The 21,476-nt window shown below is 36.8% G+C and overlaps 1 protein-coding gene across 1 annotated transcript in view; it reads left to right on the top strand.

Moving 5' to 3' along the window:
• Tim17b (Translocase of the inner mitochondrial membrane 17b) overlaps positions 1-21,476 on the top strand; it is a 103,822-nt gene that overhangs the window by 64,164 nt on the left and 18,182 nt on the right. The window contains exons 4-6 of the mRNA XM_090385359.1: positions 99-227; positions 1,512-1,547; positions 14,056-14,130. Coding sequence (XP_090241485.1) covers positions 99-227; positions 1,512-1,547; positions 14,056-14,130 — 240 coding nt within the window. The remainder of the gene's footprint in view (positions 1-98; positions 228-1,511; positions 1,548-14,055; positions 14,131-21,476) is intronic.

Here is a 21,476-nt window from a genome sequence, read left to right as displayed (position 1 = left end):
TATATGTTATTTTTGTTACTTTATAAGCACCATCATATGACAAAGTTTATATGTATCTTAATGCATTTCCTCTCATTTTTTATTTACCCATCTTTCAGGTAGCTTTGCTGTCTGGGGAGGATTATTCTCTACAATTGATTGTTCTTTAGTACATATTAGAAAAAAGGAAGATCCGTGGAATTCTATAACTAGCGGTGCACTGACTGGTGCTATCCTTGCAGTTAGAAGTAAGTCAGTCTTCTTGGCAGTTTGTTATTAATAAATCTTTGAAACCTGTTTCATATTATAAATGAAATGAAAACTTTGAATGTATGTATTTCAACATTTTGATTAACTTGTGTACATGTTACCTTGTTTATAAATTTAGCATTTTGACTGTTTCTGAGTTTCCTAATGCACATTAGATAAGAAAACGAATTTGCCTTTTTTTTTTATTTTTTATCATAACTTTTATCATGACTTGAAGTTAAAAAACTTTTCTTAGTTTAGAAAAAACAATCAGTGTGATAAAAGCTATAGCAAAGGAATACTTTTTATTTTTCTTATGAAAAAAAAAACCTTTATGAGAGAAAACCTAAAATAATGGTAGCCATCATTAAGCTAGAATTATTGCTTGTTGCTTACATGTAACAAAATATTGGAACTTTTCATGAAAATGTTAGGTAAAATTAATACCTTTGTTGCATACTTTCAGTTCAAAAATATGCTTTTCTCCAGTTTTTGGAAGATTTAAAATCCTGTTGCTGTTGAAATGTTCCAGTGCTCTGTTTATCCCAGTGTTCAAAATAGTTAAAAGCTTACTTTCCACCATATGTTGAAAGCTTCTTGAAAGTGTAACATATTAAAAAAAAATAATAACATCTATTATGATCCAATGCACAAAATTAAGTATGAGTCAGCTAGATCCATTTTCTTACTATAAATGTATTTCATTTCACTGAAGCATTTATTTTTGGTTTTTTTTTATATATAGTATAAATTTAAGGTGAATTTCACACCAAAGGGCCTTTATCCCTATAACAGACTGTTCACTATATGGGTGCTCAAGTGAGCTCTAACCTTTTCTTGAGGCAAGTGCTGTTGGACCAGATGGCATTCATTATGAAATGATTAAATATCTTTCTCAAAAATCTATGGATCACCTATAGCATTTATTTTTGGTAGAAGGATATGATTACTACACTGATATGCCAAAATACTTTTTCCTGGTTTTTATATAGTATAAATTTAAGGTGAAATAATTAATGACACGATTAGATAAACAGAAGCAGGTGAACAGGAAGTGGCATGGCTCATTATACTAAGGGAGATTATGCATTGTTACAGTATGATTTCTAAAGGTTGTGCAGTTAACTGTATTTGAATTTAAATAGATAGCCTATAAAATTTAATCACATCTTATTATTAGTTGGTTTTTCTCTCCCCACCCTTTTATATACTTGCTATTTGTCCTAAATATGTATATCTAAAATAAAATTCAGTGCAATCTAATGACTGTTTTTCCTTCACAGATGGGACAGGTGCTATGGTTGGCTCAGCAATTATAGGTAAATGTTTAATTATTAAAATTTTTCACATAACATTTCTTAGTTACAGTAAACCTCGAGGTGTCAGCAAAAATATGGTGCTTAATGTTATTAACTTTTTTTATTATTAAATTATATTTTTGCCAAAAAATTTGATTTTAATTTAGTTAAGGTTTTCATTTATATTATCTAACGGTGATTCCTCAAAATTTGATTGGTAGGCAAAGAGCATTTCAGCAGTAGCTTTTGTAAACAAATTCTTTTAGCAGAGTTTACTTTTAAATTCAGTCACATCTTTCTTTTAGTTAAAACTTTGTAGTATTTTTAACATTACTCTACAATAAACTCTTAAAAAAAAGTAACGAATTTGTGGTAATCCTTTATGAAACAACTCGTGCAAGGATTTTTCTAATTTGCATGAGCAAATTAGAAAAATCCTTAAAAAATATCTGTGCAAGCATTTCACATTAAATTTATATGGTGATCATAGCGACAAATATAAACATATACTGATGTTCTTTTTTGAAATAATTGCTGCATGCCACACAAATAGCAATTCATTACAGTTCCTACATCGTAACCTTTTCTGGCATGCATTCTGCTTAGATTTTTGTAATGCAACACTAGCTTACACTGAAAGGATTGAATTTGTGGAATACCTGGTTCCTCTTGCTAGTGGACAACCCTACCGCTTGACAGGTATATAGGTACACCGCATTCACGTAGACGATAATTCGATGTCAGTATGAATGAACATTGTGAGTTAACCGACTTTGAAAGAGGGATGATCGTGGGTGCCTGATGCATGGGTTACTCTCTGGTGGATGAACTTGGCCATCGGCATCTATCTCACATTGTTTCAGCCAACCAGAGAGCGACAGCAGCATAAATCACTGCCGATGTCAACGAGGGAGGTGCTAGAAATGCTTCCGCCAAGACCATCAGGCGATCATTAGTCGCAATGGGTTATGGGGCAACGCCGGCTCACCAGAGTCCCATTGCTAACACCACGACACAGGACTATACACCTCAAGTGGCTGAAAGAACATCGGCACTGGGCCTTCGATTATTGGAGATGGATCTTCTTGTACGATCACATTTCCAGTTATTTCAAGCGGAGGGGAGGGTGCGTATCTGGTGAAAACCGCACGAAGCTATGCACCCATTCAAGGGAAGGGTTTTTCCTTTCGAAAAGGTGACTGTGGAGGTCTGAGACAGTTTTCAAAGTCTATACAGTGGGACCAACTGATGTTGTTACCAACAGCAAATTCTAAATGGGATGCATTCAAAGAATTAATCTTGGAAGCTACTAAGATTTTCATACCAACTAAGAAATATTGTTCGAGGTTTAGGCCTATATGGATGTCAGATGAACTAATGAGACATGTGGCAGAGAAGAAAAATGCATGGGATACATATAAATTAACAGGTGGCACAGAAGCCTATGGAAGATATAAGCTGGTCTGTAATCAAGTCACAAAGGAGATTAGGCAGGTAAAGGCAGATTACGAGAAATCTTTGGCAAAGAAAAACAAAGAGTTCTTTACTTATGTAAACTCTAGAAGGAGGGGGATAAATCCATTTGGTCCACTTGATATCAATGGTTCAACTGTTGATGATCCTGCTCAGGTAGCTAACAAACTGAATGAGTATTTTGCATATACAGTTACACATGAGCAGTTATTCAGGGAGGTGAATTAAACTCTGAGCTAGATGATTTTGTAATAACTGATAGCAAAGTGGAGGAGAAATTGTTGAAGATAAACATAAAAAAGGCACCTGGGGTGGATGGGATCTATCCAGTTATATTAAAGGAGACAGCAAAGGAAGTAAGCAAACTCTTAGCAATAATTATGAGAGCTTCCTTGTACTCGGGGGAGGTACCCATGAACTGGAGATGTGCAAATGTGACCCAAATTCACAAAGGCGTATCGGAGGGTGACAAGTAATTGCAGACCTGTTAGTTTAACTTCTGTTCTGGGGAAATTATTGGAGGCGCTGGTTAAAGAAGCAATGGAGGATAATCTAGACAACACCGGTCCTTTATACTGTCGCAGACATTCTCTGAAATATATGCCAGGATGTCTAAAACGCTGATGGAACTGATATTCGGGTGACACTCAAGTCAAGTGGAACCAATTTTGCCAAAATCCAGACGGTCTGTGACAACCAAATCCTATGCTTGAACCTCATGATGGTGGGACTGTTAGTAATACTGTGTATAACCCCCATGCACAAGCACACTACGTGACCACCCAGGTGTGAACCAACATGAGCAGGGGTCGAGGTGTGGTGCCCACACTACATGGAGGAATGCCACCACTCTGTGTTACCAGGCAATACTAGGTGGCAGATGACTCTCATCAAGAGATGCAATATGACAACTTTGCTTATTGGAGGCTTGAAGTGGTGAGACCCATGTTTAGTCTCCAGAGCTAAGTTCTGGCCAACCATTCTTCATCTCTTCCATCATGCAATATGATCGATGTCTTTTGTGGTTGTGGTGAACGCCATGGCAAGATCCAAACTTCCTTCCATTTTTGAAGGTACAGCTCTAAAACAGTGTTCGCAGGTCAGCCACTAGTTAGTACACTGGACCAGACCTATTGGTAACTCTCTAGGAGGCTTCTGGATCGGCTAGTGTATAATCTTGCTACCTCTACTCTGCCAGATAGTGACTGGAGGCAGTCTGAGTAGTGTGTTGCATACACACTACTCGGGCGCCTCCGTAGCCAGGTGGGCAGGAGCAGCAGTGCATAGCACACGCTTCTTGATTAGACCGGAGTTCGAGCCCATCACCACCAAATACGGATGATGCGGAAAGGTCAGGGAATGACCACTGCATATCCCCAGAGCAATATGGCCTTAGTTGCTAATGCTCCTAAAAACCAAATAACAACAACACACTACTCGAGGGCATTGTGGAGGCCACGTTATGTCAAGGATTTGGGTATATTCTTACCATGTGTATGCCATATCCAAAAATTTCATTACTTCATGCAGCAAGTCCCCCCCCCCCCCACTTTTTCTTACCATTTCAATACACCATGAATTGTCAAACCAATAGAGCAAACTTATCTGCGAAAAGATCTAAACTGCCCAAACACTTCCTAGTTCATTTCACAAATATACGTGGTCTCAGTTCTAATCTCAATGATGTCCATTTCCACTTGCACATCTGCCAAAACCCATATACTTTTTCGGACAAAATCTCAATTATCGATTGATTCAACCTCTGCTCATCTCAGTTGCCGAAATTATTCGCTGTATGATTCCTTTCACCTTAAAGCTGGTACTTGTGCATATGTCTGTTCCGATATTCCCTGCCAGAGACTTCGTAATTTGGATTCTCCTCTCTTTGATCTTCTCTGGCTTAAAATCTCTACCTCATTCGGTCAAATTCATCTGTTGTCTCTACTGTTCTTCCAACTCCACTAATTACATGGAACTCTTTGACTTCCCATCTTTGCAACTTGACTTTCTCCAGTCCAGCTTAAGACTCCAGCTGGCTTCAGTCACACAGACCCAGCTGCTTGAGATGTGGAGGCTTTTGCAATTACTAATGATCTTGCACTGCTTGTCATTTACCTACCAGAATACTGGACAATCCTAACCATACAGCCAGCACGCTTGATCATTTTCTCCCAGACAGCTCTTCTAAGTACACGATTGAAGTCTGTGGTCCTTTAGGCACCTCAGGTCACAAATTGGTGATTGTCTCTTCTCCAATGGAGCCTTTATCTCATGGCTATTCCCAACCTCATGTTGTGTGGCATTACAAGAATGCAAAATGGGATGACCTGCAAGAATTTTGATGAATCTTGATGCTAAGAAAGCTCCAGGTCCTCACGGTATTTCTCCACTTGTTCTCAAACCCTGTGCTCCTGAACTTACTCCTGTTTGCACCTTTTTTCACTTTCTTATTTCAAAGGTGTTTTCCCTTCTGTTTGGAAATTTGCTCATATCCAGCCAGTTACTGAAAAGGGTGACAAATCCCTCCCATCCAATTATCGTCCCATTGCAATTACTTCTACTCTTTCTAAAGTAATGGAGAAATCAATTAACCGCCAACTCTTAAACTACCTAGAAACCTTCCGTCTGATCAACGATCGCCAGTATGGGTTCCGTCAGTGTCGATCCACTGGTGATATTCTGGCTTATGTTACCCATTTATGGACTAATTCTATGGAAAGGTTCGGTGAAACACAAGTAGTTGCCCTTGACATCTCAAAGTCTTTTGATCGTGTCTGGCGTAATGGTCTTCTAAACAAGCTTCCATCTTATGGTTTGCCAACTGTTTTTTGTAATTGGTTATGCAGTTTTCTCTCTGACCGCTGACTGAAGGTGATAGTAGATCGCCCTCTGTCTTTTAACTTCTCCACTAATACTGGTGTTCCCCAAGGTTTAGTTCTTTCCCCCACTCTTTTCCTCTTGTATATTAATGACTTTCTTCCATTGACCAGAAATACTATCCATAGTTTTGCCAATGATAGCACATTGCATTCCACTTTCCATTTTGAGAAACTGCTCAATCAGCCTCAACTTCTCGAATATCCACTACCAATTCCTTAAATGCCAATTTCCAGGTAATTCTCCAGTAGGGCAAAGACAACTTAGTTGATTTCAGTCCTTCTAAAACTCAGTCCTTGCCTATCTCGCGAAAAGGGTTCTCTTGCTCATATGCTTACCTTTGGTGACACTCTGATTTCTATGTAAGATGATATATCTCTTTTAGGCATTACCCTGACTTCTAATCTCTCTTGGTACAAGCACATTACAAATATTACTTCCTCTGCATCTAAAAAACTTGGTTTTCTCTTTCGCTCTTGGTGTTTCTTTTTTTCCAAACAACTGTTCACCTGTACAAATCGCAAATCTGCCCTACCATGGAATATTGTTCCAACATCTTGGGCAGTGCCCCCAAAATCTCTCAGGTTTCTAGATTCCATTCAGAAGAGATAGTTAGGTTAATTAATAACTCATCTCTAACAGTCTCTCTCTCCACTCTCTGACTCATAGACGTACTGTTTCTGCTGCATGTCTTTTCTACAGATACTTCCATGGGCGCTGTTCTTCTGAATTGGCCTCTATAATACCTGCCCTCTCTTTCAAAACATTCCGAACATGTGCCACCACCAGCCAACATCCATTACTGTCCAACTTCCAACTCGCAGAACCAAATTTTCATCTTCCTCGTTTTTTTCACTCAACTGCCATTTTCTGGAACAACCTTCCTTCATACGTATTTCCTGAAAATTGCAGCCTACAGACATTCAAGTCTAATGTCAACAAATATCTTCTCAACCTGTAACGCATGCACGGTAATAAGTACAGGTAACCCTCGTATAACACAGTTATTAGGTTCCTGTAAAATGCGGTGTTGTGCAAAACCATGTTATACAGGACTACGAAAAAGTGCAAAAGGGTGGGTTATGTTCCAAAAGCTAACAAAAATACACCATTCTAGATTTCGTGTATCTTCTTCTTTTTAAAAATCAGTAGTCTGGGTTTGTCTGTTTTTGCTTGATAAATCTGTGAATTTTATCGTATGGAACTCAGCATTTTTGAAGCTCCCTTTTGAACTTTGGGCTAGTTTCATTCAAAAACCTGCATTCAAAAAATAAGATTCTAATTGCTCGACTAATTTTATGCCTTCCTGTATGCTTTTTAGTGTAAGGTTAAGTGTAAAGTTTGGAAGTTTAGAATTTTCATCTGCGATATCATCCTCTGAATTAATTTGGTTTTACCTCCGATGCCATTTGCACCAAATCCGCTACACCAGCTTCTTTTTCTTCAAGTAATTCTTGAACGTCTTCAGTAATCATGTCTTTTTTTATTTTTTCAGTAGCATTGGCAACTAAGGCCATGTTACTCTGTGTATATATTGTCTATAAATTGTGTGTGTTCTGAGGGTGATTTTCTGTTTTGCTGGACGAAAAACCCGAGTTTCCGGGAGGAAAAAACCATGCTGCCCATGCCCGACTAACTCAGCCACATTGTGAAAAAGACCCATAAAAATTCCTCCCTTCATCGATGGGATTCGATCTTGGGTCTTTCCAAGCTGGTATGGGCAGGAGAACAATTCTATCAACTGTGCTACCCACGAGGGCTTCAGTAGTCATATCATCAAAACCTTCCCCTCCTGGCGATGTAGTAAGTTCTACTATCGCACCAATTCCCTTTTCTGCTGGTTCGACCATATTTCCTGAATGAACTGACTCTGGCCATACATTTTTCCACGCGCATTTAGCGTTGACGGTTTTACTTTTTTCAGCTATAAAGCTATGATTCTGATACAGTCCACAATTGAGAAATGTTTCCATGCCTCCATTACTTCAATAGATTCAGAATCAATTTTTTCCAAAATCCATTGTAACGATTTTCTGATGGAATGAGTTTTAAAGGTGGATATAATGCCTTCATTTAGTGGCTGAATGAAAGAAGTTGTATTAACCCAGTACATCTGTGGTGGTAGGAACATAACTTCAACGTTTGGATGACTTAAATCTTTTGGATGGCCTGGTGAGGTGAGCTATCCAATAGTAATAAAACTTTGAAATCTAGATTTTTCCACAAGTTCAATAGCACAGAAGTTAACGCGGGAATTTCTCAACAAAATAAAATACAGAGATTTCTCAATAATTATTTTTTTGACTTGCGAGTGAACAGCGGGGATTCAAAAAGAGTGGAAACGTTGAATAATTACATCCAATATAATAGCGGGGTTTTTCCCTTCACGAAAGCTCAAAAATACCCTGTTATGCAAGGTTAACCAAAATTCTCTGTGTTAGAGCAAAACCGTGTTATATAAGTAACTTCCTTTATGTGCTGTAGTATAATGACTAATGTATTAAGGTAGCATAGCTTAATTTTCAGCACTCATCTTTTGAATGATCCACTTGGATGTGATGTAATTATAGAAGCCACATAGTTAATGTGAATAAGAACCTTATTTATACAAAATTTGTACATAATCATGACTATAAACACGATTACAATTTGGAATTTATTAAGGATTTGAAAAAATTAATTAAAACTATTAAAATATGCATGAGAAGAAGGGAGTGTCATTTCACGGTTGTCGATTAAAATCATTAAGATGGGAATGGTTCTGAATGGAATAATACTAATAAACAAGCTAATAGTTGCACACAAGCAACTTTCGATTTATGTCCTCAGTTAACTTTGTGTGAAGAGAAAACGCGAACGGTTTAATAAGAAGAAAAGTCGATTCCCGAAATGCAATTCAGTGCATGTGGAAACTTTATGCATGCTAAATTCCAAATAGGGGAAAGGTTGATTGGGAGTTTTGTGTTTAGTACGTTAAATGACGTATGTCACCGAAACCATTCAGTAACTAGTGCTTCATTTTGGAGAATTTTGTAATTAGAAACCACATGCTGGCTAAAGGCGAAAATTTGCCTTTAGCCAGCATGTGGTTGATTGCTGGAAAAAACTTCCATCTGTTGTTGTAGAAGTTGACAGCTTAAAAAAAAAATCAAGGTAGAACTAAACATTTGGAGTGAATGGGTGGGTGAAGTGGGAAGGATGTTTTTTTTTTTTTTTTGGCTGATGCTGTTAGAAGCTTGCTTTCTTGCATCATATGCCTCTACTAATGCTATCCCATTTTGCTATTGGTTTAGAGGTTCTAGAGAAGGACACTAATCTTGAAAGTTGTCCATCTTTGGACCTTTCAAGAAGCTTAATTTCTTTCTTTAGATTTTGGCCTCTGGATATCTGAACTCAGTATTCTGGTTGCAATCTAACCTGGCCCTAATATAAATTAATCAGACCTTATTTCTGGAAAATTTTACCTGCAATTTGCTTCATCTACCTTGTGAGATTGTCAAAAATACCCTGCATTCTGCCGTATCAAAATGAAATTCACATTACGCTCACTGATCAAAAATCCAAATCAGTAACTTCATTTTCAGCAAAACATATATTCCTTCTCAATCGTTAGGCCATGCCAATTTTGAAAAATCTTTTTTATGTTTATCAGCTGCAAGTGTTCTTATTATTATAACAGTATTCCATGTTCATGTACAGTATTGACTACTTATTTTTGAGCAAGAATGCAAAGCAAGCAATAATTTTTTATTTAAATTTCCAAAATGAGGACTAATACTCTTAGCTTTCTCATTTGCCTTTGCATACAGGGGTACTGATTTTGTCGTAAAAATAAAATGACAAAATTAGCAGCATATTGTCTTGAGAACCACTCACCAGGAGTGTTCCATGTAGAGTGGTCGGAAGTTAAAACATGTGATGTGGTGGCAGATAAGAGCACCAGCAACTGATATGAGAATAATAATGTAAATAGATGGTGAATTTAGGAAATCGGTGGGTATCAAAGGCCTGTTGTATTATTTACTTATTTTTCCTTCATTTTCAGCTGGGCCTCAAGATCTTGGTACTGCACTAAACATTTTTGAAATTCCTCTTTTCTTAAAACCCGCATCCTACTCTTTTGAATATCTTCATTGTTGACAAATCATTCCTTTGTGGGGTGATTTGGCATTTGAAAACAGAAACGGCCAAAAATTAATGGAATCTGTCTTGTCAATAAGGTTGATGATCTACTACATAATAATATTTTTTGTGAATAACTTTGACAGAAAGTGCATGTGGGTTGGAGTATTGTCATGGTGAGTGCAATAGCACACGCTCTTTGAGTAGACCGGGCTTCAAGCCCCTGACTGCTGAATACGGTCGATCTCCCAACCCGCAGTGGACCAGCGTGGCAGATTATGGTCCATTTCTCTCAGCATTAATTGTTGAGGAGGCTTCCATCCTGCAGTGGGTTGATAATGGCTGCACTTTATCTTTTTTTTTTTTTTACCATGGTGAATCATTGGGCCATGATCAACTTTTTTTGCATTACAAAAGAATCTCAAATGCTTTGTAACAGTATTTCAAAGAAGAGCATTTCTTCCTACATTCTCTGTGACAGTATAGTGGTTTCACCACTTGCAGCTTGTTTGGAGAGGTGTGGGTTTGATTCCCATCAATGACTGGAGGAATTTCTAAACTCTTCAGCCAAGACTAGTTAGCCAATCTCAGGCAGAGGGAGTGGGGCCACCCTCCCACACTGTAAATTGGTCTGTGAACACACACTTGTACAGACATAATACACAATGGCACAATGTGGCCTAAGTCACTGAAAACCTAAAACCTAAACCCAACAACAACTTATTGCACATAGAGAATGTTCAGCTGATTCATAGTATGTCCTCAGCCACTTCATCAGTGACTAATTAAGTGATGTTTTGCTGCCTTGCTCTTCACATTACAAGTTTCAAGGCTAAATGAAGTAATTCCATTAATCTCTTGAAATTGACAAAAGCTGAATCTCATTCTTGAGCTGTCACTCTTTGTTGCATATAATATCTCCTTCAACCAATAAGATTGGTTCTGTTGTAATTAATGTGGTTTTTTCTCTCTCAAAATATAAAGTACTGTGTTAGAACTTCTTGTTTGGCATTACTGTAGTAACCACATTATTCAGTCCTATAAATGAATCTTTAACAACTTCCTATCCTGTGCCACCTTTAACTTTAAAGTCAAAGGAAAGAGTGTTTCTAAGTAACTGTAGGAAATGGTTGTGGTTCCTTTGATGCATGCACAAATCAAGGAACTTTAGTGCCCTTTTTCTTTATTCATGAACACAGCCTTCTATAAAAAGTAACAAGAATGTATTTTGATACATTTTATTTACAAGGTTTTCACATTATCTATGTGCAAACCTTGTAAATAAACTATACACATGCAGAAAGAAACTGTATCTCACTGAATTGGGTACAACTTTAAATGCTAAGGTTAAACATACGAGGTACCACCCAAAAGTTCCCAAAATGTATTTATAAAATAAATTAGACTCACCCTGGGTCTTATTCGCCACAGTCACCTTCGAAGTAGTCCCGTTGAGAGCATAAACACCTATCCCAGCTCTTCTGCCCTGATTTGAATGCATCCTGAAAGTCCTTCTCTGTTAGTGTTCAGCACCACCTGTGGTTTGGATATCCTCTACGCTATCAAATCTTTGACCCTTCAGCTTGATTTTCTTTCTTGGGAAGAGGAAGAAGTCTCAGGGGCCTAATACCCAACTCTTGTCACCAGTGATGACATATAGAAAGGAAGTTTTGATCACTCCTGGCCCGTTCTTGAAAATCTCTGCTAACTTCCATGCAATGCTGCTTTTGGTCTTCACTCGATAATCATGGCAAGAACTTGGCCACAATCCTTCTTGTGTTCAACTTGTCTGACAAAATCTGCTGAAACTTGCCGTATGATAGTCCTACAATGCTACAAGTGTCATGGATGGTCTGCCTGTGGTCTTCACAGATGGCCGCCCAAAGTTTTGCGACATTTTCTGGGGTGGTGGTCGATGATGGTTGTCAACCAACATTCAACTGTTTTTAAAACAGTTAAACCAGTAGTAGGTCTGCCTCACCAAAAGCTTGTTTCAACTTCTTATGGATTTCTGCTTCTGTGTCTTTAAAAAGGAAACAAAACTTGATGCGAATGCATTGCTCTCTCACATCAGCAATCGTAAACTACGTGAAACACACCACCAAAGAACTGCGCATAAATATTCAGTGACTATCCAGCCCAATGCCACGTGGCACACTGATTCACAAAGGATGCATGCAGTGTTTTCTAGTGCCACAAGTCCATACTAGACGTAGTTCCCGTGCAACATACAAATTTCAGGAACATTTGGGTAGCACCTCGTATATCTAGATTTACAAAGCATTTTATCTTTCAAGTATCATAACTTGCAAAATTTGAGAGTGACAGAAGAAAGGCATTAAGAGTTTTCTTCATCAAAGTTTACCTATAGGCCACTGTTTTTTTCTTTTGATTCTTTAATAAATGTCTGGAGACTCCCTTCCAGCTGAGAGAGAACTATATAACAGAACTAATTATCTCTGATCTATCTCCAGTGTCATCTGATGAAAATGATTGGAAATTTTATTCAAATGTGTTAAAATACCATTTGTGAATAAATGACTAGTATTTGAAAAACTTGGAATTAAAAGTTCCAATAGGCCTACTTATTCTACACTGTAACGGTGCTGGTGATAATTGAATTTCCATAATAAGAATCCAACAGGCTATATTATGTTGATAGAAAGTTTCTGTCAGTCCTTTACAATATGCAGGCAAATGCAACTACAAGATATTTGATGTTCAAGTTTAGTTTCACAAGATTGAACTTTAGGTGAATGAGGCAGTTGTCAAAAATATAGATCCACGATGACTTAATATTCAGGGTTTTCTCAATCCCTGTAATAATTAATTTTTTTCTCTAGCCCACAAAGGTTTAATGCATTGAAACTTTTATCAACCATTCATTTGATTATCTGTGCAGGGCATGTTTTGTGTTATTTAACTTTTTTTGACACTGCTATCTTTTATTTTATTTTTCTTAGAGACTAGTGGATAATTGAATGTTGGTTTGATGTAAGGGGCAAAACATAAGAAACTAGAGATTACAGTATTTATTTTTAAAATAAATCTATATGTGGGTCCATAGTTCCCAAACTTTTTCTCCTTAAACTTCATGAAATTGTTTTCATTGAAACAGCAGTTAATGTCAAGCTGTTTTTTCTACTCTGTGCAGATATTTTATTATAAAATGTTGATTAAATGTAAATGAATTGTTTTATAATTTAAACCAATATACTAAAATAGTTTCAAACAGGGGATGAATATCACATTACTTTATTTTACCTTTTTGTACTTTTTATTTAAAAAAAATGTAAAATTAAGTTGTGTACATTGATAAAATTCTCTTATAGGTAAGTGCGTATATAGAATACTATATATGCAAATTGGGCATTTCCTGTGAATAAATCAACTTCTTATGTAATTGATATTGTTTCCTATACTATATACATATTGTGAATTCCCTATGAATAAATTGTTTTTTGATTAACCAGCACCTTGTTCCATCATTAACATGAATAATCGAAGTTCTGCTGTATAACTTTGATTGGTAACAGTATGATGTTTTTAAATAATCAGTATTAGTAAATGAGTGCATTTTATATCAGCAGTACAAAATTAAATTAATAATATCGACACTTTGTCTTTTGAAACAGCTGATAATTTCTAGTTTGGAAAATCTAGCCATTGATAACTTTTTAAATGATTTGGCATAAAAGGTAATAGTTTTGCATTACCATTATGTGATATCCTCAAGACACTTGCTTTCTTGTTGAAATCTTTAGCTTTACATGAGAAGATAAGAACTAATTTGGTACAGTTGGTTGGTTTTACATTTCTTTTCTCTGGATTGATATGAAAGGCTTTGATTTTTCTTTATATGTGGATTCTGTCAGTAGAACAGTATTTTAAATTGTTACCAATCACACTTATATGTGATTGGTAACTTAAAATATGGGACTGTTAATTCAGCATTCTTGAAAAATGTTGATTTTTGCCAAAGGTAACAGTAGTATATAGTGTGTACACTTTATATGTAGATTATCTATGTGATTTGTTTACTCATTTTATTTTCCAGGTGGTGTTCTTTTAGCTCTTATAGAAGGTGTAGGAATTCTTATTACTAGATACTCGGCTGAACAGTTTAAACCAAGTAAATATGCAGATTTGTGACAGTGTTACTTTTTATTATTGCTGTATAACTTTGTTATGTTATGTTTACATAAGTATAGTTATGTAAAGTGCCTAGTTTTGGATATGTTTTAATGAATAAGGATATTTTTCAAGGAAATGATTTGAGATCCAACATATCTTGAATATTATTATTAGTTATTTCATATTTATTCTCTTTCCAAAAATTCTCCCACACACTCACCCTTCACTGTTTTGATGTTTTCATAATTATAGTGATAAACCTATGAATTCGAGTTCTTAAAAGGCATTGGTTTAGTTTTGTGAGCTAGTATTGGTTGTTACTCCAGTCTTTTTTGGGCTTATTTTGCTATGAGAGCTGTTCAAAAAATAATGATCATAAATTTTAAGAAATAATAGTAAAAATCTTCCAAATATTTATGATTTACTGATGTATAGAACTCTTTTATCTGAGCACATTCAGGTATCCAGTAGCCTATTGTGCAGATATTTAGAATGAATGACAATAACCTCCAGCTTTGTAGCTGTGAAAGGCAGTACGAAAATACTTTTAAATTTATCTAATGTTTAAAGAAAAATATATGGAAACTTATTCCATGTTTAAAAAAAACCTATGGAGAATTTGTGCTTCCCACTTAACTATACAGTAGTTTAAACAATTTAAAGGTGGATGCGAGACCATCTTAACTTCTTTAACCATCTCATGTTATGACTCAGTGATGAGGCTCTGGTGTTCAGGCATCTTCAAACTGATCTAAAGATTAATGTTGCTGCCGTAGTGAGGGAAGATTGATCTGTGACTTTTAGGTGCCTTGCTGATAAGGCACCTAAAAGTCACAGCAATCATCACTGGATTTCACATGACTGGAATGGTGTGCCAGAATGTTACGCTACTCATGCAGTGGTTATTAGCCAGTATTTCTGTACTTAGAGCTTTATGAAAGCTTATCAGAAATATCCTAATAATTTATACTGGTGATTGGATGTTTCATCAATGCCACATGAATAGTTCAGATCTGGGACATTTACCTTCCCTACATTAAAAAATAAAAAAACATAAGAGCTAGGCTGGTTGGGGGGAGGTTATAATATCAACTTTTCAGAAACAGTGATCAAAATGATGGAAGTTGTTTTGAAAAGGACTTTTAAAATTTAAAGGTACATAATAAAGATAAATAATTAAATTATGAACATTTTTGTTTTTAACATCCCTTATAGTTTTTGCCTCCAATAAGTTTCTTATCTGCATCATGCTTTACAGGGGATCAGTGTACTACTCATTCAGCTATCCATTTTGATTGATGTGCATAATGTAATACTAATGGTTCTATTTATATGTACCTCTGACATATAAATACAACATGTCAAAATTTATTATTTACAAATGTGTTAAAACTTCTTTCTCTTTGTTGTTCCTTCACTAATTTCCTTATTTTTATCTACTTTCTTTTGAAATTTTGAGAATGAGTTGGAACTTTTTAGCAAATGTGATTAGCATTAGTAGATGCATATGATGCAAGAAAGCAAGCTTTTACATCAGTCAGAAAAAAAAAAAAAAAAAACACCTTCCCATTTCACCATCCATTGACTCCAAATGTTTATCTAGTTCTACTTTGAATTTATTTCAGCTATCAAGTCAACTTCTGCAACGACAGATGGCAATTTTCTCCAGCAATCGGCCACCCACTGGCTAAAGGCAAATTTCCGCACATCTATTTTACAAATGTCTTTGCTCAGTTTGAATTTATGTCCCCTCAGGTGATTAATCTGGGCAAGAGGAAGAATCCCATAGCATTGAGCTTGCTAAAACCATTCAAGGCCTTATACACCTCAATCAGATCACCTCGCAGATGTCTAGTCTCCAGGCATTGCAATTTGCAGAACTTGAGCTCTTTCTTCGTAAGAGCAATCCTTGTTCCATTCACTAATCTTGTTGCCCTTCACTGTACTCCTTTGAGAAGCTCTACATCCTTCCTAAAATGAGGTTTCCAGACCTGTACAGTACTCAAGGTGTGATTTGACCATTTTATTATAGAAGGGGGATAATCAGCTACTTATCCCTGCAAGAAAAATTATTGTATATCATTGAATGACGCCATGAGCTACTCTTGCAGACTGTCTGCACTGCTCAGAAAACTTCATATCTGACTGCACAGTTACCCCCAGGTCTTTTACATTCACTGCTGATATGTTACTGTGAGGTTACTGCTACCCATATGCAGTACTTTACATTTGTCAATGTTAAACTTCAGTTGCCACCTCTCAGCCCATCCATTCAACTTTTCTAGATCCTGTTGCAGTAGCTTACTGTCATTGGTGTCATTAACAATCTTGCCAACTTTTGTATCGTCTGCAAATTTGGACATTAAGCCTGATATACCCTCATCAGTATCATTGATGAATACAGAAAACAACAATGGACCAACACCAAACCCCTGGGGGACTCCATTAAAAACATTAGTACACGAAGAGTAGTCCATTGGTTACTGCTCTGTCTTCTCCCACTCAACCATCCCTTTATCCATAGCAGCAATTTGCCCTTAATGCCATACTACTCCAATTTGTACAGTAGCCTTCCATGTGCAACAGTATCAAAAGCTTTTGTAAAATACCAAGTATATGATATCAAAATTATCTTTTGCAACCAGTTCCCGTGTGACCACATCATAGTATCCAATCAAATTGGTTAGACAAGACTTCCCCTTAAACCCATGCTGTGTCTAGATCAGGCATGTCAAACTGAGGGTCCCCCGAGGGCCATATGGGTCACATTTGTGTTGTCGTGAGGGCCACACACAACAACTAATTGAAGTCATTTAATAAAAATTATTGCAGAATATTTTTATTACTTAAACTTAGAAACATACAATATGTATACAAATGGTTTAGTGGCTAGCCACATTCATGAATGCAAAGTAATGAAGTAGTTTAACAAAAGAAAAAGAAAAAAAAAGAAATTTTAAAGGGCAACATAGACTTGTATGCAACAGCAACAAATACATTGTACAAAAATTACAACAGTTCAAAATGAACATTCATTTATGACTATTTTTAGTGTTTTGTCCTGAGGCTTGACACCTCGTTTTAATAACAGTTTTTGCTATGTCTAGCTGAAATGTCTGTGCAGTTCTGACTTTCATGAGAGATGAGAGGTGTTGATCAGTCAGTCTTGTTCTCTGAGAAGTTTTTGTTGATTTCATGAAGGAAAATAACTGTTCACACACATAGGTAGAACCGAACATTGCCATAATCCTTGTGGCAAACTTTCTGAAGTTTTTAAACTTTTAAGGAAGGTATGAAAAGAAACGAGGTGTCCCCACTTTGAGATACTTTGCTCTGAGTGTAGAATCCGACTGCATTTCTAATAGTTCCATCTGCAGTCTTTCTTCTGCCTTGGCAACATCAAAGGTGAATGGTGCTGAGAATAATGCAAAGTGGTGTTCAAAAGATGAGAAATCACGAAATCTTTCCTGAAATTCTTTTGACAACAATTCCAGGTGACTGTCATACTTAGCAAAGCTAAGTACAGACTCAGTATTGGCAGTGTTTTTCAGCTCTTTGCACTTAGGAAAATGAACTAAATTTTCATTTGACAACTGTGACTTCCATAAGCTTAGTTTTGTAATGAAGCACTTGGTGTCATCATACAACTGAGTGATGATGAGTTTGTTTTTACCTTGTAATTTTAAATTAAGATCAGTTAATTGTGCAGTAATGTCCACAGCAAAAGCCAGATCCTAGAGCCAACTTCCATCTTTTATTTCATCCATGTTTTGACCTTTCATCTCCAAAAACATAATTATTTCTTGTCTCAACAAATAAAATCTTTTCAGCACTTTGTGACATGACAACCAGTGGACTTTTGTGTAGAATGGAACATCGGTAAACTGATTAGCCATATCTTCCAACAACTGGCTGAATTGACGGTAGTTGAGAGCATGGCCTCTGATATAGTTCACTGTCTTTGTGACAAAACTAAGCACATGATCCAATTTTAAAATCTTTGAACACAAATTTTGCTGATGAATAATGCAGTAAAAATGTGCAAATGATGAATCTGGATGCGAGTTTTCTATTTTTGTTCGTAATAACATGGCAGCAACACCATTATTTCTGCCGACCATATTCGCAGCACCGTCGGTAGATAAGCATGCAAGTTTACTTGAATCCAAACCATAGTCATGCAGAACCTGCTTGACTTTCTCAAAGATGTCCTGGCTTGTTGTAGTGTCATGCATTGGGGATCAGTTCAATCAGTTCTTCATAAATATTAAATTCACTGTCACAAGCCCTGATGAAAACTGCAAGCTGTGCTATTCCAGTGATGTCAACGGTCTCATCAATAGCAATAGAAAAATGTACAAATCTTGAGATGTGGTCTTCAACTGTTGTTTCAAATTACTTAGCATTTGATCAATACGTTCAGCAACAGTGTTCCTGGTTAATGAAATGTCTTTGAATAAGTGTGCTTTCTCTGGACACACAATTTGAGCCGTTTTTACAAGGCATTGCTTTACGAAATCTCCTTCACTGAAAGATTTCCCACTCATGGCGATCATTCGGCTAAGTTCATAGCTTGCAGTAACGGAAGCGACATTCCCTTTCTCAATTTTCGTAAAACAAGTCTGTTGCTGTCTCACGTTAGCCTTCAATTCCTTGAGTCTTGAGACACGCATTGGGCCTTCATATTTATCGTAAGATCGATGGTTCGTTTCATAATGTCTTTTCAAGTTGTACTCTTTTGGCGTGGCAGTGCTTTTGTTGCAAATTAAACAATGTATCTTTCCATTCACCGTTGTGCAAAAATACTGTAATTCCCATTTTTCTTGAAACACTCGCCCTTCTTCGTTCAGTTTCCTTTTTCTCTTAGCTTTAGAAGCACTAGCCATTTTTAAAGATGATGTGCAATCTGAAAAATAATAAAATTAAATTTAAAATAAAATCACCGATTAAAAAACTGAAATGAAATTTAGGCCAGCTTATGTTTTTTTTTTTTTTTTTTTTTTTTTTTTGATTTGGTAGTTGTTGGCGCATCGGCTTCTGTGGCCATATTGCACCTCCCAAGGTTTTTGCAGTACTTTGATCCAAGCCCGAGGCGGGAATCGAACCCGCGACCTTTGGGTTGCCGGGTAGGTACTTTACCCACTCGGCTAGCCCGGTCGGCCGCCAGCTTATGTATTGTTACGAGCAAGATAAACGAGTTTTTACTTCATTCTCGTTGGTTCAACTCTCACTCAGGCCGAGCAGTTTACCTTAACGAGAGAGGAACCTTTTCCACTTGTGGGCCGTGGAATTCAGATCAGAACCAGGTACCTACACCAATAAATTGGCAAGAATGCTAGAATTCTTGTCGTAAGGCAGCCGCGTGCGATATTCAAAATTCTAAATTACTTCAATTAACAGATTTTGTGAATCGCTATAGTGTCCTTTGTGTGGGCCGCAGGTATGCTTGCAAAGGGCCGCATGTTTGACATGCCTGGTCTAGATGATCCTGCAGTGCCTCCATTAATTTCTCCGGAACAGAAGTTAAACTAACAGGTCATAATTACTTGTGTCACTCTTTGATCCCCCTTTGTGAATTTGAGTCACATTTGCACGTCTGCCATCTATGTGGACCTTCCCTGAGTCCAAGGAAGCTCTCATAATTATGACTAAGGGTTTGCTTACTTCCTTTGCTGCCTCCTTTAATATAACTGGATAGATCCCATCCAACCCAGGTATCTTTCTTATGTTTAACTTCAACAATTTCTTCTCCACTTTCTATTTAAGTGTATCCCATCCCTGTAGAAACAGTCTCTCCTGTTAACAAGCACAGACCCTGCTGAGAAAAATTCTATCCCACGAGCCTTGCACATAGGTAGAATTTTTCTACCCCATGTGCGTGATAGTTTTTAATTATGCAAGGCAGAAAATAAGTTGAGCCACTTCAGTTTCATGAAATTGATTTCACAGCAGGAAAATCGGTAAAACAGTAAATGGAGGGCTTCTATTTCCAGTAAATAGTAGTTCATAGGATTTCTTTCCTTGGGTACATTCAAACCAGCTTAGCATACAATCAATTTATACATATATATTGATGACTTAGTAAAAGGCGCATCTGTAGCCAGGTGGGAAGGAGCAGCATTCCGTAGCACACGCTTCTTGATTAGGCCGGGGTTCGAGCCCATCACCACCAAATACGGAGGATGCGGAAAGGTCAGGGAATGACCACCGCATGTTCCTGGAGCAATAGGGCCTTAGTTGCTAATGCTCCTAAAAACCAAAATAACAAACAACAAACAACGACTTAGCAAAATTCTGTTGCTTCTTGACAACTGCACTGCACACCCTCACTTTGTCTGAACAACATGCGAATGGAAGTCTTCCCACCCAACACAACATCCTTGCTACAACCCATGGATATGGACATCACACAAAGCTGGTTAACTGTACACTTGAAGTCATTGAAGAAAATCTCTATACATCATCAACAGCAAAGAAAATTGATGCAAAAGTGATCATTTTACAACCGATACAATATGCCACATGATCAGTTGCAAGACAATTAAAATCCATTTTGCTCATGTTGGCTTTCAGTATTCAGGCATAGAGAATGCTGAAGTAGCACCAGTCGAAACTGAAACTGTGCTAGTTACAAATGTGGAGGAGTTTGTGTGTCGACAAAAATCTGCAATGTTACGATAAAAATGACCTTGACTACATTGTTGATCAAATTGTAGCAAAACACCACAAGTTATCTGAAGAGTCAGTTAGCGACAAAGATGACATGCCTGAGCGAGTGAAACACAAAGATGCAATGAAATGTGTTGCCGACTTATGACACTATTTTATGCAGGAAGGAAACGAAAACAGTCACATATCTGCATTGGATCAATGATATGATTTTGTTCATATGAAGTCAGTTGAGAGCACATGGCAGTCAACTTTGGATAAGTTCGTAATTGAATAATTTTTTTCATTAATTCTAAGTTTTGTATGTTCTTAATCAGTTCCATTGTAGTTTAATAAATGAGATTTTGCTTTGAACTTATTTGTTTTATTTTATTATTTTTTTTTTTTTTTTTGCATATCCTTATGCTACGGTTAATGGGACCAGCTGCATAATAGGACCACATCTCATTTTCTCCGATGTGGTCCCATTATCCGGAATGCACTGTATTTAAAAAAGTATTTAGCATTAGTAATTGTATTAGCTATATGGTTGTAATATAATATTAATGAAATGTACTAGCCACCAATAGAATGCATGATTTTCCAATGCAGGGCTGTACCTCTTCCTTTGAGTTGTCATTGATTCATGATTACTGAAAGAGAAAAAAATACTTTTTTCAGTATTTTTCAGGGAAA

This window comes from Mastigoproctus giganteus, chromosome 11, assembly GCF_048544385.1.
Source record: "Mastigoproctus giganteus isolate SK-2022 chromosome 11, ASM4854438v1, whole genome shotgun sequence".
Lineage (NCBI taxonomy): Eukaryota > Metazoa > Arthropoda > Arachnida > Uropygi > Thelyphonidae > Mastigoproctus > Mastigoproctus giganteus.
The sequence above is the reverse complement of the archived record's forward strand: the minus strand, read 5'-3'. Positions and strand labels throughout refer to the sequence as shown.